Here is a 22,843-nt window from a genome sequence, read left to right as displayed (position 1 = left end):
CACAGAGGACAAGAGGAATAGTCTAGACAGAGCATGGGAGACATGAAGGGAATAGCAACAAACAGGTTAGTTGGTACAAGATTTTGCTTTGAGAACCAAGGCAATCAGAATGGGCTTTATCTCACATAACCAGCCGGGCATAATTGGGGGTAATTTTGAGCTGGAGAATAACTCAAACACAACGGTGTTTCAGGAAAATTATTCTTCCTAGGGCATACAGGTTGGAGAACAGAAGAGATTGGCCACGACTCTGTCCCTATGCTGTAGCTTTTCAAGCTAGAAGTGTAGCCATAGGCAACTTCCCTGAAGTCGGTTTCGTTATCTGCTACTCCCCAAAGTCTGCCATCCAAGGCCAAGGCAGGTCTGTTCCTGCTAGGTATCAGAGACCAGGTAAAATCAGGTGTGTTCAGGATCGTATGGCATGGCATCGACAAAGCATTTGGGGCATGCTTCTGCACTGGGGATTCCCAGCCTGTGAGCTATGAATCCTTTGGAGAGCCTTGGAGCTGTTACAAGGGGACCCAAGTCCGTGTCCAACCCCAGTCCGAGGCGGGGTAAATAACATATCTTATACATCTGCACTACTCTTCCCAAAATATATATAGAAGCCATTGGGTTTAATTCAATGCAAATGCATTTTCGAGAGTTACTGGATTCATCCTAACAGTTTCTTATTAGTATAGATTTTTCTCAATCGACAACTATTACTGACAAAATTATCAGACAAGGATCTACAAGAGAGAGGTGATATATATCACCTGCTTCACTGACCTGTGAAGTTTAAATGACTGAATGCATGCAGGTGCTTAGACCAGTGCTTGAAGCAAAGTAAAAGTGCAGTAAAGCAACTATTATTACATGGTGATCGTCATCCATGAAGGGTAAGGACCACTCATCTGGATGATCTCTAAAACCATCTCATGTCGCTGAGTTTTTATGGCTTTGTGAATTCTGTGACAAATCTGGTGGGTAAAGAAAGGCTTTGAGATCTGTTGTCCCGCTGTTTCGAACGCAGAGAATGGCTAAGCCTATAAGCTATCGTAAGCTTCAGTAGAAAGCATCCTCGGAAGAGGGCCCATATCTCTTCATCTGACAGAGTGAGAGGCGCAACACAGAGGCCTCTGGGCACTGACTGGTACCACACAGTCACCTGTTGCTCCGGTGATGCGTGAACTAACTGCTGTCAGACACAGCTTACCCACTGGAAAGCGCAACAGCAACTACCAAAGCAGCCACAGGGTGTCGCTGTGACCCCAAAATTTCACACAAGGGCACGCCCCTGGGGGCAAGACTCCAGTTCATTTTTAAAGTTTTCTTTCCCAGCCTTCTCAAACTTTATTGTACACAGGTATCAGCGGGGGGCCTTGCTAAAATGCAGATTCTAATTCAGTAGGTCTGGGATGGATCCTGAAAGACTGCATTTCTAACAAGCTTTCAGGTGAGGCCGCTAACAAGCTCTCAGGTGATGCTGATGGTGCAGCGAAGTTCTGGCTTTCAGCGATTTCCCCTGGTTCCCAACCGTTTTCCCCTGATTTGGGACAGGAATAAGAATGAAGTAGAGCCGAAAAGTGGCTTCATTCTATGGCTTTCCGAGGCGGTGGAGGAGGGGGAAAAAAAAAAAGAAAAAAAATGAGAAACAACAAAAGAAAAATCAGGGCAGCTTTCTTGTGACATCCCAATGTCCTGAGTCCCTCGCAGCTACACCCCCGGCGTCTGAAGAATGACTGATGTGACAGGTGCCCCGGTTCGAGATGAGCTCCGGAGAAGGTCAGAATGGTTTTTCCCTGCCCTTCTTTCTCTGGCACAAGGGCTCATTTAGGAATTTATTGCAGAATTTACAGAACACCAAGTGGTCAAATGCTGCAGCGAACACTGGAAAGCTTCCCCCCCAAGCCAAGGCAGGGTTTCCACGGCGCCAGCTGAGAATTGAAGTGCACTGACAGGAAGAGACGCTTTGCTGATGGCATTACTCTTGCGTGCACAATGGGATCTATTTTAATGTCGCGAACTTCTGCTTTCCACACCCGCAGGGGAGGGGGAAAAGAGCCACTGCTGAAGTGAAACTCTTAGTAAACCCGGTTTGGCGGGGGGAGGGGGGGGGGCGTTTGACTTCCTGGCGGCCCTGGCCTGAAGCTTAGACGCACACTGCTAAAGGAGAAGTTGCATTATTGCTGGCGCCTGCCGTGTTTGTTTCTTCTTCTCTTGAACCTTTCCTCTTTTTTTCTTTTTTTGTTTGGTTTGGGTTTTCCTTTTTAATGACCGTCGTATATCCTTTTTGTCCTTTTTCGTTTGGCACCTGAGGCCAAGTTTTAAAAATTAAAAACGAAATTCTATCTATTCAGGTTTTAGCTATTGTATCAAATCAGTTTCAAGCTTATTGAGCTTCCCGCTTGTGAAGACTGAGGAAGATGTCGGGTCGAAGTTTTTTCTAAGGTTCTGACAGTGGAAAATATATTCCTTTCCCCCCTCCATCCTCTCCTGGGCCTCCTTATGGGGCAAACCTCCCCATCCAATTTGATTTATAAAATATGTAGCAGTGTGTTGTAACTGAATCTGAACTAAGACTAAAAGTTGGGCTATTTGCATGATGTTCATTCCTCCCAGTTAATATGCATATATTGATAGGCATAGGTAGGAGGAGGAAAGAGTACTTGGTTGAGGGGGGGTTGCAAATGAGAGGTGGGAAGGAATAATGAAAATGGGAGGAATGTGGTGCTCATCATACTCCTTGCCCCCTGGACGGGTTTGGGGCTCCTACAAAGGTTAACAGCAAGTGCCGAACAAACAGATTTCATGTAAGACTGTGGATCCCAGCACTGAGGCTTTGGGTGCTGACATGTGCATTGTTAATTTTTTTAAGTTTTGTTTATTTTATTTTTGAGGGAGAGAGAGAGAAAGAATCCCAAGCAGGCTCCACACTGTCAGCGCAAAGCCCCTCCAGGGGCTGGAACTCACAAAACCTTGAGATGATGCCCTGAGCTGAAACAGAGTCCACCTCTTAACTGACTGAGCCACCCAGGTGGCCCCTTGCACACCTGGTTTTGAAGATATACATATATATGTATATGTATATATATATATATACATATGTATATATATATGTGTGTATATATATATATATATATATATACATATGTATATATATTTTTTAATCTTGCATAACACATGTAATTCAACTAATTTGTTTTGATTATATAAGCCACATGCTTGGCTTGGGGGAGCTGATTTTCTGAACTTTCTAAAGAATAAAATATTTTTAAATTTCAATTGAACTTTGCCATATAAATTGTAAAAGCCAAGAAATATGACATGACTTTGTGGTCTCTGCACAATTGTGCACCCTGGAACAGTACTGTACAAAAGCCGAAAGGGAGGCAGCAAAGGACCAAATTTATTTTTGCCCAATTGGCTGATTATTCACAATTTCACACTCATAAATTTATTATTAAGCATCAGAAGACTTAGTGATTTTTTTCAATTCTATTTTTCAGAAAAATATTATAGAAAAGAGCCCAAATAAATAGTTGGCAATGTTTTCAAAATGAATAGAAATGTAAATTTTCATGTTATAATAGTTACAGAAATTTTCCACCAGTTCATTAGGTTGATTACACATACACGTGGTACTATTTTCTTAAGAGAGGTGGAGGGAAAGAGAGAGAGGAAGAGAATCTTAAGTAGACCCCACACCCAGCATAGAGTCAGATGGGGAGCTTGATCCCACAACTGAATGTGAGATCATGACCCAAGCCGAAATCAGAGTGGGATGCTTAACAGACTGAGCCACCCAGGTGCCCAGGTACTATTTTGATTGTAATGAATATGCCGTGTTTTTCCTCTTTCTTTAGTTCCTCTTTAATGATGGAGGTTTCTGAGATTGTGTGTATAAGCCATTTTTTACTTTTTAAGCAGTTATGTTATCTTATAGATGTGGTGGTTTATAGTGAATATTTGTGTGCAATTATTTACCTATTTTCTAACAGGGTCATTTAATATGACATTAGATTTCAAATTATTAGTTATTTTTAAATGAACTCTATGCACTAGTATGATTGTCTTATTTTTCTCTCCAGTTTTTTAAAGTAAGACATAATTGAAATATATTACATTGGTTTCAAGCATAGAACATGATTTGAAATTTGTATACATTATGAAATGGTTGCCACAACATCCATCATCATACCTAGTAACAAAACCTTTTCTTCTTGTGACGAGAACTTTTAACATCTACCCTCTTAGCAACTTTCAAATATGCAATAAATTATTAGTAACTATAGTCATCATGCTGTACATTATATCCCCAGAACTTATTTATTTTGTAACTGGCAGTTTGTAACTTTTTACCCCTTTCATCCATTTCACTCACCCCCCCCCCCCCACCAGCCTTTGACTACCACCCACCTGTTCTCTGTATCTACGAGTTTGGCATTTGTTTGGTTTTTGTTTTGTGTTTTAGATTCCATACATAAGTGAGATCATTCAGCATTTGTCTCTCTCTGTGTGACTTATTTCACTTAGCTTAATGTCTTCAAGGTCTATTCATATTGTCAAAAATGACAGGATTTCCTTCTTTTTAATAGCTGAATAATATTCCAGTGTGTGTGTGTGTGTGGTGTGTGTATACGTATACATATATACCACATTTCCTTTATCCACTCATCCATTACTGGACATTTCAGTTGTTTCCATGTCTTGGCTATTGTGAATAATGCTGCAGTGAACATGGGGGTGCACATATCTTTTCTAGTTAATGTTTTCACTTTCTTTGGAATTGCGGGATCATACGGTAGTTCTATTTTTAATTTTTTGAGGAACCTCCATATTGTTTTCCAGAGTGGCTGCACCAATCTACATTCCCACCAACAAGGAATTCCCTTTTCAAGGGAACAAAGGTTCCCTGTTCTCCACATCCTCGCCAACACTTGTTATTTATTGTTTTTTTTGATAATGGACATTCTAACAGGTGTGAGTGATATCTCATTGTGGTTTTGATTTGCATTTCCCTGATGATTAGTGATGCTGAGCATATTGACTTGGTGAGATTCTGGATTCCAGCATTGCAGCTTTGGAATGCTAGAATGTTGATACCTACCCTGTTTTAGGAAGAGAGATTTTGAACCTCCTACTACTGCATGGAACTCAGCATGACTCCTCACCTCAAGGATAAATGAATTTGGGTTTATTGAGAGAAAACACCTCAGCACAGACATTAGCATCATCTAGGAGGCACCTTCATTCAGCAATGTCAATAGTGCAAGGCTCTCTCAAGGGCTTTGAAGGGCCCCAGGTCTAGCCACCTGAGTTAGCTACAGTGGGCAGGCCATGGTGGTGGCAAATGGGGAGTGTAGCCTTCAGTGTGGTGTGCGAGCAGAACTGAGGCTCCTTGAGATCTCCTAGAATTACTCATGGGGACCTTTGCAGGAGGCCAGAAGCCCTGCTTAAGCCGGTGGGCCAAGAACAAAAGCTTGGGGTCACTGATGTTGATGTGCCTTATTTCAGCCATAGGCCAGTAAGGACTGGCAGCATTTGAGTTATATACTAAATAATGAGACTTACTCTTAAGGAACGAAACCCCTCCATTCAAAAATATGGTCTAGCATGAACAAGTATTTTCATGGTGAATACAAATATGAGTGAAACCAATAGTTAACAGGCTCTTTGGAGTCAGCATAGCATAGTACACAGGAAAGCAGACTCTATAATTAGACTACCTTGGATTTCTGTCATTTATTAGCCATGAAACCTTAACTTTTGGGTACCTTCTGTACTTAATCTGTTATATAAGAATAATGATAAAATTTAATTCATAGATCTATGACAATTAGCAAGTATAACTCACAACATCCTTAGAGCAGTGGCTGGCACATATAAACCTCAAGAAGGGTTAGAATTTGTATTGTTACACACAGGGCCACGATACTAAAAAACAGTATCATGGAGACTGACTCAACCCTTTTCCAGAAATCAAAGAACCAGGAGAAGGTTGAGGGCTAATGGGTCTCTGGATCTCCCCAGGACTAATGCGACCAGGAATCAAAAGAAGACATTGGGCCTAATGGACAATTAGAGCTAACTGGTATATATAGCTTCTCCTTCTGCCCTATTTTTTCCCCCAGGGCAAAAGGTGCTGCTGCCAGGAAGTTAAATACTTCAGGTCACTAGGTTTAGAAAGTTCCCAGACACAACCAAAAATCTAACTTCCTCCACAGAGAAAACAGAACCTAATAATGTAGAGCTTTTACCCATCCTGATATAAAATAAGAAATGCATCCCTTCCTTCAATTTTTTGTCAAAACTGTTGGAGAAATTTCCAATAACCTTAATATTGTGTTGCTAGAATTTACCTTTGCCAATCTGTCAGATCCATTAGTCTTACCACTGAATTTCACCACATGAGCCATAGCACTTGAGACAAAACTCTCCTGTGCTCAATGACTTCTGCTAAAACCAAAACAAGTTTGAGTAGCCAAGAAATAAGAGGCAATATAAGTTCTGGCCACATGAGCCAGGATATTTTCCTTCTCAGAGCTGCCTCCAGGGTGTGCAGCTATTCGTGTCTATATATATATATATATATATATATATATATATATATATATATATATTTGTGTCTATATATATATATATATATTCGTATCTATATATATATTCATGTCTATATATATATATATATATATATTCGTGTCTATATATATATAGACTCGTGTCTATATAAATAATTTGATTTAAAAATGTTTCAAAATGTATGGACCCATGGGAGGCTTGGTGTCTTATTAATGAAGATGGATAGAGAAGAGTTACTTATGTATCATTTATTTTCTAGGTGGTTCATTGAAAGAGTCTTTGTGAGATCCAAGCACCATGTCTTCTTGTTTCAAATCCAAGGACCATCTCTTCAGGCATTTTATTATCCAATGCACCCTCCATGGTTAATTTTATATGTACCACCAGGAGAAAATGGTAGCAGTGCTGTAATTAATCACAAGGACACCGGTCTTCAGAGCCTACTTACATTAAACAGTATAGCTCTTTGTGCCTCTTCAGTTCCCTAATAGTATGTCTATAACACTGGTCACATTAATAGCCGTGACACTGCATCATCTGTCCACACTGCCTTCCAATGACTCTTTCTCAATGGTTGGTACTGTGCTTCATTGATGCAAGCCTTCCCCAAAATATGCAGGTCAATGTGAACCAATATTCCTTTTCTGGTCTTGTTAAGTTTACCATTCATAATTTTATGGTATAAACATAGAACAAGGCATTTTCCAGTCTTGTCTTCCCATGAACTATTGAGGTAGTAATCATTGCATTCCCAGAATGGGAGCTCTTTTGATGCTGAATGGACCCTTGCCTTCCATACACTAACACCAGTGGGGGAGGGTCGGTGAGGGGTTCATGTGTGAAGAGAGAAGCACAGTCCCACTCTTCCAGGATAAGTACTTCCCTCTTCAACATGGCTTAGGACAGGGAGAGCACAATGTCACCACATCAGTGGAAGGTAAAAGAGGACATTGATTATAAGGCCCATTTGTGTTCAATATTAAAAGCCATCCTTGAAAGACTGCCTAACACATGACATAGAGCCTACAGCAATGGCAGTTATCACCCTGGATGCCAGATGCTGGGGGAAGAGGAGGAGTACAGGGTGAAAGACACCTGCTGCCATGCTTGCCATCCTATGGTGCTATAGACAAGAGGGGCCACTATAGTCAAAACACAGATAGACACAAGCCCACACTGGTGGCTCAAGTCTAAGGGCTGGTGGTAGACTATTGATAGCCCTGACCCCTGAAGTCATCTTGTGTTCAGTGTGAGAGTCATCTCAAATCAGCATGTTAGCACCATTCTGTTGGCCCAATCTTGGGTAGTCCCACACTGCTTCAGCCAGCAGCAGTGATCTGCTTGCCAGATTGTCCAACTCAAATTGGGGTCCAACAACCAAACTCTGAGAGGGCCCCCTAGACATGAGTTCTAGAGCTCCTCAGGATATCTGATTGACTTCATGTGTAAGGCAGTGGGTCAGAAAGCATCTTGAGGGGGACAAATGAAGACCAGGATCCATATGGGTCTGGGTCTGGGCCAGGGATATCTCACTTGAAGAACACTGCCAGTCTTGGTAGTACCAGACCCTAAGAAGGACTTAGAAATTCAACAAAGGCCCTTCAAAAGAGTTGGTAGCCAGGATGGAGGAAGGGGTCCAAGGCAGTGGGGAGACACTGCAGAGTCCAGGCACAAATAATTTTGGACAGTCTAAGCGGGATATGCAAGGGGCCCAATCCAAGGCTCTGTTGTTGAGAATGGAAATGAAAGGATCACAATGATGAAATCAAATACAAAAAGTAAGAGGCATCTTGTCCTGGATTGGGAAGAAAAGTCTCATCAGTGTAGGAGTTAAAAGATCAATGTTTGGCCTCAGGCTTAGGTGAGTCATTTAAAATTCCAAAGATGCAATTTCCCACTTGAAAGTGAGAGTTATATCTGATAGGTTCTAAACTCTCACTCATAGACTTACATTCCTAATCTATGCTTTTCTTGAATGGTTCATCATAATACACGAAGGAGTTGCACCTCAGAGAAAATTTGCCATAAATTAGATTTAAAACTCATCTCCCTCCAAACCATTTGGAATTTGAGGATTATAATCCCATTTTATCATAGACCTCTTTGCCACTTTTATAGAATATAGAACATTATCCACACTGGACTGTTGACACCCAGAAAATAGTGTCATTTATCTGTAGAGATGCACAGTGGTTGGGAAGGCATCCTGAAGAATCCGCAGAAGACTTGAACAATATTGATACAGAGCTCAATCTCCTTGAGAAAAAATGGAAGAAGCTCCAGGTTGGCAAATGGCAAGGGAATGGGAAGGAACTTGCAACTTCATAAGGCCTGGAATCATTTTCAAAACATGATCAGACTCATTACACTGGGTTCTGTTACAGCATGCAGTCTGTGTATGCTTACTTCCTCATCAATGTCATGCTTGAGGAGAGTGGGTCCCTCGATGAAATCTAAAACTTCTTGGGTAAAAGTATATCCTCAGTTCTGCATGAGGCTAGGTGCTACTTCAATCTCATGTTCCAATATTAAACCTATGTATGATTCATTTTCTATTATATACCACAAGAGTCAATATTATATACCTAATAAGACTCAAAACCAAGCAAATTAGGAAGTTCTAATTTTCTGGAAAATCTTAAGTTTCTGGAACAGTACAATGATCTGATAGGTAAGATTTCATGGTAGTCTAGCTGCTGAAACAAGAAGTTACCTAGAGGTATACCTAATGTATTATTTTTTAATTGTGACAAAATACATCTATTTTTAAAACCGCATTATTAAATTGAGGATTCTACCATGGAATAACTCAACCCTATTGACTTCAGGACTAATGTTACCTACTCTACATGTTCTCAATTAACTGATCTTTAAAGATAAATGTCTCACACTGAGTAATTTACTCGAGATTTAAAAATACTCATACAGTGTCTGTCTGACTCCTCCAGAAGCCATGAATCACACTAATAGCAATGGCCCAGATGCAAAAAGCCTGGTTGGAAAAGCATTCTCCCCATGCTCTGATCTTGCTGCACTGTGGTTTCTTTGGGTTTCCCCTTTTACCAAACAGACCATGAGCTCATAAGGGAGGAAGAAGAGAGACACTCAGCCTCAAGGCTGCTGAGCTCTAGCTTCTCCAAGTAGACTGGTCATTGGCCAAATGGTAGCACAACATGGCTTAGAGATTGACACCCAACCCTGTCTCTATACTCTCAAGTTGACCATCTTGAATACAATTTCTCAAATGACTGCTAGCATGAGAAATTCCTAAGATCACAACTATAAGGAAATAAGGTAGATGCAGAGCCTAATTTTGCCCTACTTAGGATATTAGTTTTATTAGATTGAATGAAATGAAGTAGGTGTTGTAGGTCAAGAGCAACCACATATTGGCAATTTCACATAATTCAAGCTATACTCAGAAATACTTCAATTCTGGATTCTCTGCCTTTTTCCCCTGACTTTCTATCCTGAAGCTGGTTGAGTCCCTGCTAAGTTCCTCTAGCTTACCTGGCATCCATTCCATAAACACTTATTGACACCTTCTCTGAACCAGGGACTGAGTAAACACCTGTTGATATAAGGGCAGAGGGAAGTCTGTCCTTGCCTTTGAGGAGCTCATACTCTAATGAGAATGGGAAACTTTAAAAATATATATGATCAGTTTGTGATAGAAATATATTTGAAGTGTTATGGAGAATCAAGGGGCATCATACTTAGAAGTGAGGAAGTTTTCAAAAAAAAAGTTGACATTTGGATTGTACAGTCAGTCATGCAATATGTTAAGGTCTGGGGGCAGAGAAAGAGACTGTTCTGGAAAAGGGCCAATAACTTGATACGGCTCAATGATAGGAGGCAGGAAGGTAACAGGAGATTGGTGTCAGATCTTAAACAAGCATGGCCATTTTCTTCCTTTATCAGGTGGGTAAGTCACAGAAATTTTTCTAATGAAGGAGGTAACATTTTTTGAAATATAATTTTGCAAAATTTAGAAAAGCTTGTTTTCTTTCTATGACTGGGGAGACTAGAAAGGAAGAATCAAGCAAAATGAGTAGGATGCATAGGCTTTAAACATTATCTTTCTTGTTTTTTCTACCTAATAAAGAAATATAGATTCACTTAAGCAACTCCAACATTATGGAAATATACAACATAGAAACCAAAAGTTTTCTGTAATATAACCTCCCAGGCCTAAACCACTGTTACTACACCAAAGTGAAATCGCCAAAGTATACCAAAGTATGCCAAAGTACTGAATATAGATTCATTTAGACTTTTATTTCAATATATAAACCACCATATTAATATAATTTTCTCCATACCAGTAAATATAGAACTACCTCATTCTTTTTAATGGCTGTGTAACATTTTATCGCATTAATGAACTATAATTTATTGAATTCGTTTTTATTCTGTGGAAACATGAGCTGTTTTCAATTTTTCAGTATTACAAATAATTCTGGGATGAACACCGTTTTATAGAAGCCTTTGCAAACTTGTATTTCTGTAGGATACATTCTTAGAAATCCTTCGAGGAAGTGACATAAAAGTAGTCATTTTTCATTTAAATGATATTGCCAAATAACCATCATAAAGGCTGTATCAATTTCTATCCCCATGGTGTATGCAAGGCCCATTTCCCTATGGGAAGGGAGGATTTTTATAGGCAGTCTGTTCTTATCAGAGAGATTACAGAACCTTGAGACTCTTCATTCAGCTCCACAAATGTCTGTAGTTCACACATCTCTCTGGTTTCTAATAAATTAACATTAATAGAAGCTCTAAGTTTTGCCCAAAAAAGTCCACATTTACGCCTATCTTTGGGCCATTCCAAGTATGCTTTCTTTTCCATAAGAGCTTTCAGCTTAGGATACCTGGTAGGAATACAGTAGAGTGGAATGGGTTCTAGCAAGATAAAAATTATGTAATCAGAATTTTCATGGAAGAGATTTTGGTGGGCAAAGTAAAGTTCATAATGGCACCACTCACTCTGGACAAAGTTGGGAGACAAAACAAAGATGGACTTACAGCTTTTCTCAATGCAGTTCGTGATATTTTCAGTAATGCTCTTGCCAGGATCAAAGTTTCCTTCATGAAGGCAAATCAAGTTCTCTTCTTTCTCTAGATTGGGAATTAATTCATACTTCACCCAGGTAGAATCATGTTTATTGTATGAAATAAACACATAGAACTGGACATTTCTCTTGAGTTGTTCTTGGGTTGTCTTCCTAATCCTCTGCAATGTCTGTGTCCACTGACCTAGCATCCTGAGATACCAGGGCAGATCAAAGTAGAGGCAGCAGAAGGCCATAGCCGTCCCCAGAACTAGCATGATAACCACAATGGTGACAATCAACAGAGCTGTGTTGCAAGATAATTCAGGAAGATGAACATCCTTTAACCGAGTCCCCTTTAGATTCAAAGGGTATTCACAGATATATGAATCTGACCATCCAATCATCATGCCCTGTGAATATTTTTCCAGCTGAATGAAATCTCTTAATTCACAGGTACACCGGAATGGATTTCTTCCTGCATTCAGAGTCTTAACTTCCTGACAGCTCTGGAAAAAATCCAGAGATGGGCTGAGAATTAAGTTCATTTCAATGTTCAGAATTGAGAGTTTTCTGAAATGACTGCACCCAGGAAGATCAGTTAGAAAGTTAAATGCGAGATTTAGTTCTCGCAAAGACTTCAGATGAATAATCTCTTTAGGGACAGTTTGAATTTTGTTATTATTCAGGTCAAGTATTTGAATACTTCTGGGCAAGCACCTGAAAACAGAATCAGCAAATTTGTTGGATGACAGGTTCATAGTGATCAAGGTTTCTGGCCAAAAGCAATTTTCATCATTTTCATATTGTAACAGATTCTGGCTGAGATCTAAGTGCTTCAAGGATGTGTTGTTGGCAAAGAAACTCACTAAAGAAAGTGTCTCCAATTTATTGCCCTTCAAAATTAAAGTTTTCAAATGAGGCAATTGGATAGGTTGCTTAAACAGGTCATCTGTTAAGATATTATCAGCAAAATTTAAATGTTTGAATCTTGTAGGATAATTAGGAAACCGCATGTGTGGCATTTGTGCATCTGATATAGTCAGGTTTTCTATATCCATTTTGGTAAAAAGCAAGTAGACCCTTTCCTGTGGAATATAAAAAATTCTGAACTGTATGTGCTCCAATTTTATAGTTCTCATTGCAGTATTTGAGTAATCAAATGAATTATGGTCAAGATAAACCTTGCCTCCAAAAGTCACATGTTGGACTTGGAAGCATTCTACTGATGTATGCCAAACAAACTGGAAGATGAGGAGAAGGTCGTCCCAGAGTAAATCAACTTTATTAAGCAATAGAATAGATGTCTTGGAATTCGCTAAAGTAAGATTTTGTTGAGTTTCATAAGTTGAAAATTGGCTTTTGCCATCTATGTTTGTCATTTCTAGTATTTTTGAAGTCTTGATTCCGTCACGCAAAAGAACCCAGAAATTTGTGTTCATTGGTAAAACAATATGAAGTTTTGTTGTGTTTAAGATGGGCAGGCTACCTTCTTCATAATAAAAAAGACTTCTTAATCCTAAGAAGACTGTATTTAGATGCAAATGAGCAATTTTCTGGAAATCTGATTTTCGTATTTTTGCCCCACTCAAACCCAGGATTTCCAGATGTGACATGTTGCCAGCCTCCTCATGGATAGGCACACTGTCAAAGTCATTGAAAGAAAGATCTAAATGTCTGAGACCTGCCAGTGAATACCAAGTTACAATCTTCAATCTGTTGTAAGACAAATCTAAATATCTTAACTCTCTGTTGAATTCAAAGGTCTTGATATCCAGCTCTTGGATTCTGTTATGGCATAGAATCAAAACTTTCAGTTTAGAGACAGAACGAAAATCTGAACTCTGAAGCTGAGAAAGGAGGTTGTAGGATAAATCCAGTGTGGTTGTGGTTGGGCTCAAGTCTTCAGGAACCTTTCTTAGGGACATGTTGGAGCAGTTGGTTGTCAATTCCCTGTCTTCTGGCGGCTTTGACGCGTAGCCCAGCACTGACATAACAATACTACAAAATACATAAACGCTTCTGATAAGTGTCATTGTAATTCCAAGGATTCAATCACTTGGTTCCTTCATATGGATGATGAAGATGAGTTCAAAATCCTAGAAAGATATATAATGTTAAATGGTTATGTCATTTTTTAAATCCTACAGGATTATTTTTGATGCCCAAAATTCACTATATTCACCAAGAGTTTGGAACAGAGTTCTAACCTGTATATTGAGTCTTTGACATGATCTGAGATCGTGACATGATCTGAGAGTTTGGCTTACAGATTTCCAAGCCAGTTGCTGTGCATATCCCCATCACTGAGGCAAGTCAGAATTCCCAGAAGGGATACATATAATAGTTGGCAGAAGTGCCTTTCTCCCAGTTCAACTTCGGAATTTCATTGCCAGGCCATATTCAACACTCCCTTGCATCCCATTTGGATAGCCTGAAGGCTTTAAGAAAATTGAAAGTGAAAAATTTTAAGATTTTATTCTTTTAGAGAAGTTTAAGGCTCACAGAAAGATTGAGGAGAAAGTATAGAAATTTTTCCATATCCCCCCAACCCCACACCTGCATGGCCTCCCCAGTTAGCAACATGGCACACTTGTTACAATCGATGGACCTACATTGACACAGTATAATCACTCAAAGTCCACAATTGACATTATTTTTCACTCTTGGTGTTGGACATTCTATGAGTTTGGACAAACGTATAGTGGCATGCATTCATCATTATGCATACATTCATTGCCCTAAAAATCCTCGATGCTCTGCCTATTCATCTTCCTTGTACTCCACAACCCTTTAGAACCATTGATATTTTTATTGTCTCCATAGTTTTGTCCTTTTCAGACTGTCATTTGGCTGGAAACATACAGTATATAGCTTTTTCAGATTGGCTTATTTTACTTACTAGTATGCATTTAAAGTTCCTCCATTCTTTGCATAGTTTGATAGTTTGTTTCCTTTTAGCACAGGATAGTATTCCATTATCCGGATGTACCATAGTTTGTTTATCCATTCACCTACTGAAGGACATGTTGGTTTCTTCCAAGTTTTGGCAATTATGAATACAGCAGCTATAAACATCTATGTGCAGTTTTTGTGCAAGATTTAAACTCTCAATGAAGGTACTTTGTTATTACCAAATACTATGGGCTCCTGAATTAACGTCAAGGAATTGTTCCTCAACTTTTACATTTGTGGACATAGAGAGTCCTTTGAGCTAATATCTGATTTTCAACAATGCTTAGCCATGCACATGGAAGGTCTAAAACAGAAATAAACAGAATGGTTCCAGTCCTTATGGTTCCATATGTCTTCAGGTTGGTGGCAACAGCAATCTGGATCACTGACAAATAAGAGAAATAATGATAATAACAGTTTCCATTTCTTGGGGGCTTTCTACAGTGCCAACATATATACACCATGTCTGCACAGGTACATGGGCACACACACACATAGCTTCTCAGAACAATGGGATAGCATGAACAGCAGAGAGGTCTCACTACACCATATCTTCCCATGGAGTATTATATCATTTGTTCCTCCTGCTGTTCTGTGGGAGTGACCAGCCTGAGGAAAGTGAGGGTTGGTGTGTATTGGGCACATGTATTAAGCAGAATATACACGCATGTATTAAGCAGGAAAACTCTCACCAAGGTACTTACCTCACCTTGGTGTTTTCCCAGTGCATGGTGTAGGAAGACATAAAGTTTAAGAGTTTACAAATTTAATATTAGAATCTAACCACTTCTTGATAGAGACCCAGGGGGTCTTTCCTATCAACCTTGTGCCTCTTCAGTCATTTCCACCCAACAAACAGAGGAATCTTTAAAATGTACATCAGAATCTGACCCTCTTCTAGTAAAAATCCTCCACTATTTTCTTATTTCAACTGGAGGAAAATCCTGAGTCCTTGCAACAGCTGACATCTTCAATCCATTTCTCCAACTCTAGTCTGGTCATTCCTTATACTTTCCAAGCATGCTCCCACATCAGATTTTTGAACTTGGATTTGCTGTTCTTTTTCCAAAATACACTTTCCCTAGATGACAAGTGGCATGCTCCCTCACTCCCTTCACATCTCTGCATGAAGATCACCACATCAGAGAGACTTTTTTGACCACCCTCTACAAAATATCACTCCCCACTCTCTATTCTCCTTATCTTAAAGTTATGTTTCTTTTCTTTTTTAAAAAACATTTTTATGTTCATTATTTTTGAGAGACAGAGAGAGACAGAGCATGAGCAGGGGAGGGGCAGAGAGAGAGAGAGGGAGACACACAATTCAAAGCAGGCTCCAAGCTCAGAGCTATCAGCAGAGCCTGATGTGGGGCTCGAAGTCGTGAACTGCAAGATCATGACTTGAGCTGAAGTCAGATGCTTAACCAACTGAGCCACCCAGGTGCCCCAAAAAGTTATTTTTCTTTCTAGCCCTTCTCACCACCTAACATGCACATTTATTATTTTTTTATAGACTCTCTTTTCTTACCCCTTACTAGAATGTAAGCTATGTAGGAACAGAAGTTCTATCTGTTTTATTCATTGCTATAGCCCCAGTGCCCAGAAAAGTTCCCAGCAGAGTGGGTACTTAATAAATATATTGAATAATGAATATTATGAAAAACTTAGTTCTTTAATTGCCTCTGTTCTGTGTCCAAACAACTTGAAGTCTGACTCTTCTCTCAAAGTCCTCAGAATTCTGCATCCATGAGTTTCCTCATCTGTAAAATGCAGGAAATAGTATTCCCCTCCCAGAGTTTCAAGACAAATAAATGAGATAATATGTATGAAGGCATGGTGGGGGGACAAAACAGGCAGAACTCATACAAGAGGACACCTGGAATATTACCTCATGCTCATCTAGATTTTTCTTTCTCTAGAACCTGCCTAAGTTTGTCGTTGTTGTTTAGAAATTCTAGAAAATGTGGACATTTCCCAAAATAACTTAAAAATGAAATACTTTATAAAACTATTTTGTAGAATATAGAAAAATGGATACAGAAATGCTTGACCATCTTGTGACATGACTGTAAAGAGAAAACTTTGATTTTGATATTCCTTGTCCATTGTGTGCTCAGGGGAAGAAAGCACAAAAGACACTGGGTGGGGAATGGGGTTGAGAAGATGGTAACCTGGAACTGGCCTGGGATTTTCACCTTTCCACTGAGAATATTCTTCCAATTTATCCCAGGTAGCCTTTTCTTGGTCACTCCTTTTTATATGACACTTAATATAGCATCCAATGATCAATATAAGAACATAAAAAAAAGAGCCCCTATAATACAACTTTATGTTCATGATAATTTTCCAGACTTTAAAAATATGGGAAAATAAATTTGTTACCAGTACCATAACATTAATCCATTGCCCACCTTTAGGATGACCTTAGTAACTTGTCCTCGGTGATGAATCCATACATTTATATCTATTCAAGGCAGATAGCATCTCCACTCCCTACTGACTCTGTCATGCAAATGAGGCAGTGGCCACTTGATGTCTTTTTAATAACAACCACTAACATTCATTGAGCTATGTAATACTAATTGTATATAGCTTGATCCTTACAACAACAGCCTTACAGCATCACTGCTACCGCAGTTTACCTTTCACAGATATGGAAGGTGGTGCTTAGAGAGGTCATATGACTGCCTCAGAGTCACAAAGTTAATAGATGGTGAGTCCAGTGCCTGGTGTCTTAGCCCCTCAGCTACCTTGATTCTCTAGGGTGAGTCAAGGTAAATTTGTTTTCAAAATATCTTGTAATAACCTAATCATAATAAAATTATATCTCACTAAGTCATACTAATTCTTTAAACTTTCCCATCATAGAGTCCAAGGAACCTAATGAGTAAGTCTGCAAATGCCACACAGTTTAGGTTTTATATCAATTACTTATAAGGACTGACATGGACTGAACCATTCTGTTGAGCCCTGTCTTGTTTAAGCCACTATATTTTGTTACAGCAGCCAACCTATGTCCTAACTACATACTGTTACATTTAGAATAAAACCCAAACACCTGAAATTGGTTTATAACACTCTCCATGAGCTGCTCTTGCTTCTTTCTAGGATCTCTCTTCATACCACCCTTCTCCTGGCCCTCTACACTCCAGTCATACTGTCCTTCTTTTTGCTCCCTGGCCACAACTATACTCACTCTGACCTTAGGACTTTGCACTGGATTTCCTGCCCCCCTCTCCCTTGGGTTACTCTTTCCCAGCCCTTCCTTGGCTGGATCTCTCTTCTCATTTAGATCTTGGCTTAAAAAGTTTATCTCCTAAGGGCATCTGGGTGGCTTAGTTGGTTGAGCCTCCGACTTTGGCTCAGGTCATGATCTCACGGTCTGTGGGTTTGAGCCCCGCGTCAGGCTCCGTGCTGACAGCTCAGAGCCTGGAGCCTGCTTCGAATTCTGTGTCTCCCTCTCTCTCTGCCCCTCCCCTGCTCATACTCTGTCTCTCTCTCAGCAATAAAAAAATTTTTGAAAAAAAAAGTTTATCTCCTCTAAGAGTCCTGACTTGACCATCTACCTAATCTAAACTGGCCAGACTTGCTATTAGTTCACATCACCTTATTTTATTTCTCTTCAAAACAGAGCACTTGTTTATTGACTGTCTCTTCCACATCTTACACCCATGAGAGAAGAAAGGAACTGATGAGCTTTTTCACTTCTGTATCCCCACCTAATAGAATAGTGCACAAAGCACATGCTCAGTAAATACTCTTTAAATGTATCTATGAATGAGGGGTGCCTAGCCGGCTCAGTTGTTGAAATGTGTGACTCTTGATCTCAGGGTTGTGAGTTCGAGCTCCACGTTGGGTGTAGAGATTACTTTGAAAAATAAAGTCTTTTAAAATAAATAAATAAATTCAATTCTGTATCTCTTAGCACATGATGGCACATAATATGTTCTCAAAAATGTGTGTTGAATGAATGAATTTGTGTTGTGAATTCCTGATATGGTGTAGTACATGATGGTCAGATCATGAGTTTGGTGTTGGGGACTGATAGATTTGTGTTCAAGTCCTATCTTAGTCATTTACTGCCTGTGTTAACCTAGACTATTTATTTAACTGCTGAAAGGTTCAGTTTTTCATCTATAAAATAAATTTTGTGCAGAGGCACAAGAGATCACGTATATAAATCACTGTTACCATGTGTGGCTTATTCAAATGGTAGCAGTTATCTAGGCCAAGGGTAGGGTGATTTCAGACACAAATTTTAAGGAGTGTCAAGAAATTCAAGAATCAAGATAAACAATGTTTTAATGGAATATTTTAAAATTACTTTTAACATAAAAATTCACAATGAACAAAATATCAAAAATTTTCGTGAAGACAGGATCAGTATTACTGAATTTTGCTTTTGTCTCAGGATCCAATGTGGCTTGGCAGGACACTGACAGTTATAGTCATTAAACTGACAAAAGTGTTTTTAACATCATCATCTCACAGAGTAATTAAATTTTTAGCAGCTTACTTAAAGCCCCTAGGTTCAGAGGCTATAAGCCCTTGAAAAATGCGACAATATCTAACCTAGTTGCTACTTCTAGAATCCCCTGAAAGGAGGTGTCATGATCTCTATACATTACTCACCTCTTCTCCCTACCCAATACCACAACCTCATCTGTAATTTATTCTAAAGAAGGGAGAGGAACTAACTCTTTTGAACTTTCCTTAATGTAAGAAAATAAAAAGGTACTATCTCTCAGTCAATGCATGTGCACTATGGCATTTCATTACAACATTTTAAAAAGTATAACATAAAATTTTTATGAAAGATGCATTCAATATGTATTGCATATTTTTATCATACTCCTCCTACTATTACTACTCTGCTGAAAATAGGTAAAAAAGAGAATGACTTTTAATAGCTTATGATTTAAAAATCCAAATCAAAAGACACTATGAAATGACTGTTAGTGATTTATCAAAGAATACTTAACCATCTAACTTTTCTTTTCCCAGTGATGCAAAAAAGTAGAGAAAGGGTTAAAACCTATAGCATGTTGTACAATCTTTGCAACATAAGAAAGAGCAAGAATGACATTTTTTGGGTGTCACCTATGTGCCTGGCATAGAGCTAAATGTTTTCCATACACTATCTTGTTCAATCCCTTCAATAACTTAACAAAATGGTGGCCTTTTTAAAAAAGGTTTTTTTAATGTTTATTTTTGAGAGACAGCACGTGCGCATACATGAGCAGGCGAGGGGCAGACAGAGAGAGAGAGAGAGAGAGAGAGAGAGGGAGACACAGAATCTGAAGCAGGCTGCAGGTTCTGAACTGTCGGCACAGAGCCCGACATGGGGCTCAAACTCACGGACCACAGGATCATGACCTGAGCCGAAGTTGGACGCTTTCCTGACTGAGCCACCCAGGCACCCCAAATGGTGGCCATTTTTATCCCTATTTCACAAATGGAGAAGCCAAAACTCAGAGGTTAAGTAACTTACCCAAAGTAACTCAGTGAATAAGTCACAGAGTATGGATGTGAACCCAGACCTATCTAGTCCCTTCCGGCACCCAGATTGAAGGCTTTTCAAACTGTGAAATGAAGTTTTTTAGGATGTGATTACCCATGTTGATTCCACTCTCAGGGATAGCTGTTATGGTGGCTTCTTCCTCCCTTCCCACCCCGTGCGCCTTTCTCTGAAGTGGCATGCAGCTACTAGAGGTCACTCTGCTAGGTATCACAAAGCTCAAGAGACTTTGTCTACATCCATTCCTAAGTTATGAACTCATGAGAACTGAAATAAAACTTAGACCGTACACAGAACTTCAATTCATCACTCAGTATAGGTGGTCTGTGGTAAAGCTCTTCTAGGAATCAGGTGCTTAGGTGCTATTAATCATCCTGTACTCTATAGCGGCCACATGGCCATCTTCAGCCACCGTGGACTTTTGCAGGAAACTGAACAAGATATCTACATTGTACAAAATCTATTAGATGGGCTCCTACTTTTTGACATAAAACACAAATGCAGAACTTTAGTAAAGGAGCAACAAATATGCTTTAAATAGCCAAAGCAGATGATATTAACATGTACTACAGGAAAATAAAAGCTGGAGAAACCTCACCACAAGGATGGGATCATCCATTCTGAGTAGAAGAACTGACCAGGTTTAATCAGCGACCAGTGAAAGAAAATCCAAACCCTCAAGCACCTACAAGACAGTTCAAGTCCTTAGATCAGTAGCCCCAACATCACTCATTAATTGTTAATCTTTAGATGAATATAGGCAAAATAATAAATACTAAAAATCTGAGTAAGGCTACTTTCCCATGTACATGTGTTCGAATGATCTCTTCTTTAGAAAAGACCCATCCCACCCTTATTTCTTTCTCATGAGTGTTAGAGCAAACAAGGCTAATAGTTCTTACCCCCTGGCTTGCAGCGGCTCTAGCAAAGCTGCAGGTGTGGATGATTTGTTGGCTGGACCAGAACTGGCTGCAGGCGTGCTTGAATCAAGCTTTTCAGTGAAGCTTAAGCTCCTTTGCCCCCTACTGCATGCTACTGGCATTACACGTTGCATGAATTTATTACAATCTTCAAGCACTTTTTAAAAAAATGGCAGTAAAATACACATACATAACATCTACTATTTTAACCATTTTAAAAGTTTCTTTATTTGGAGAGAGAGTGAGCAAGCACAAGTGGGAGAGGAACAGAGAGAGGGGGAGAGAAAGAGTCCCACGCAGGTTCTGCACTGTCAGAGCAGAGCACAATGCAGAGCTCAAACTCTCGAACTGTGAGATCACGACCTGAGCCAAAATCAAGAGTCAGATGCCCAACCGACTGAGTCACCCTGACTCTCCTAACCATTAAAAAATTTTTTTCTTAAGATTTATTTTTGAGACACAGAGAGACAGATCATGAGCAGGGGAGGGGCAGAGAGAGAGAGGGAGACACAGAATCTGAAATAGGCTCCAGGCCATCAGCACAGAGCCCCACTCAGGGCTCGAACTCACAAATCGTGAGATCATGACCTGAGCCAAAGTCAGACGCTTCACTGACTGAGCCACCCAGGTGCCCCCACCCCTAATCATTTTTAAGTGTGGTGCCATCAAGTACATTCATATGGTTGTGCAACCATCACACTGTCTATCTGTAGATCTTCTCATCTTCCCAACCATAAGCTCTAGACTCATTAAACAATAACTCCACATTCCCCTTCCTCTCCACCCGTGGGGTCCACTATTACATTCTCTGCAGGAGTTTGACTACCTTAGGCACCTCATATGAGTGGAATCATGCAATGTTTGCCCTTTTGTGACTGGCTTAGTGTGTAATGTTTTCGAGGTTCTTCCATGTTGTAATGTGTCTCAGAATTTCCTTCTCTCTCTCTCTCTCTCTCTCTCTTTCTCTCTCTCTGTCTTCTAATAACTGAGCCACCTCAAAACTCACTGGTAATGCTAGAAGCATTCTACACTCATCATCTCAGCCCTCCTGCCTCAAATCTGGCCACAGTTGCGTGACTACCTGGTGTAACTGTCACAGTCTTTAAAGGGTGATTGCCCAATTAAACTTATTGTTGACTCCTTATCTAACCTTTTAAGAGGGCACATCTCTATAGCTTCCTGGGACTTCATTCTCTGGTTGGGGTGGCAGGGTGGAAATTATTCCAGTCTGTTCTCTGAAATCTCACCTCCCTTGATGAGAGTTCTTTGGGGCCCAGTTACCCTTTCTGGTCTAGTAATAACTAAAACAAACAAAAAAACCAAAAAGGTTTCTAATACTTTCGTTGAAAACAGTGAGGTCCACACATATCTCATTTCACCTTTCATATTGGACTAGTCTGGCCTCCATGATCAAAACCTGTTCTTCAAGAAATCCTTCTCACTACATAGCAGTGGTGGTAAGGCTCAGTGATGTACCCTCCATTGTCATTCTGGTTCCTTTATGTATCTTTCTTTCTCTAACTGCTCTTACTCTGACTTCAAGATCGAAAGTTTTGTTAAAGAAAAAATTATTCCTAACTCTTGTTAAAGAATGGCAAGGCAGGACTCTGTTCTTCCCTGTTGTGGTATATATTAGAATTGTCTTCTTTAAAGCTGAGTAATATTTTATTTTGTGTATATACCATATTTCTTCATCCACTCATCCATCAATGGATATTTGGGTTGTTTCACCTTTTGGCTATTGTGAATAATATTCCTATGAACATGGGGGTTCAAGTCCCTGCTTCCAATTCTATTGGGTTTATACCTAGAAGTGGAATTGCTGGATCATA

At 39.7% G+C, this 22,843-nt stretch overlaps 1 protein-coding gene across 5 annotated transcripts; it reads right to left on the bottom strand.

The window, feature by feature from the left end:
- Window positions 1-10,821: 10,821 nt before the first annotated feature.
- On the bottom strand, window positions 10,822-22,336 carry TLR10 (toll like receptor 10). Of its 5 annotated transcripts, XM_027055178.2 has the most exons (5): window positions 20,994-22,336; window positions 20,690-20,776; window positions 14,521-14,958; window positions 13,829-14,059; window positions 10,822-13,717 (listed from the first exon to the last, which is right to left on the bottom strand). In XM_027055178.2, exon 5 carries the CDS (start codon window positions 13,652-13,654, stop codon window positions 11,225-11,227), a length of 2,430 nt encoding a protein of 809 aa, XP_026910979.1. In that variant the 5' UTR covers window positions 13,655-13,717; window positions 13,829-14,059; window positions 14,521-14,958; window positions 20,690-20,776; window positions 20,994-22,336; the 3' UTR covers window positions 10,822-11,224. The 5 variants fall into 5 exon arrangements, with proteins under 5 accessions (XP_026910979.1, XP_053073435.1, XP_053073436.1 ...); XM_053217460.1 differs by having other exon boundaries at window positions 13,829-14,958; XM_053217461.1 differs by having other exon boundaries at window positions 13,829-20,776.
- Window positions 22,337-22,843: the final 507 nt, after the last annotated feature.

Source organism: Acinonyx jubatus, chromosome B1 (genome assembly GCF_027475565.1).
Source record: "Acinonyx jubatus isolate Ajub_Pintada_27869175 chromosome B1, VMU_Ajub_asm_v1.0, whole genome shotgun sequence".
Classification (NCBI taxonomy): domain Eukaryota; kingdom Metazoa; phylum Chordata; class Mammalia; order Carnivora; family Felidae; genus Acinonyx; species Acinonyx jubatus.
The sequence above is the reverse complement of the archived record's forward strand: the minus strand, read 5'-3'. Positions and strand labels throughout refer to the sequence as shown.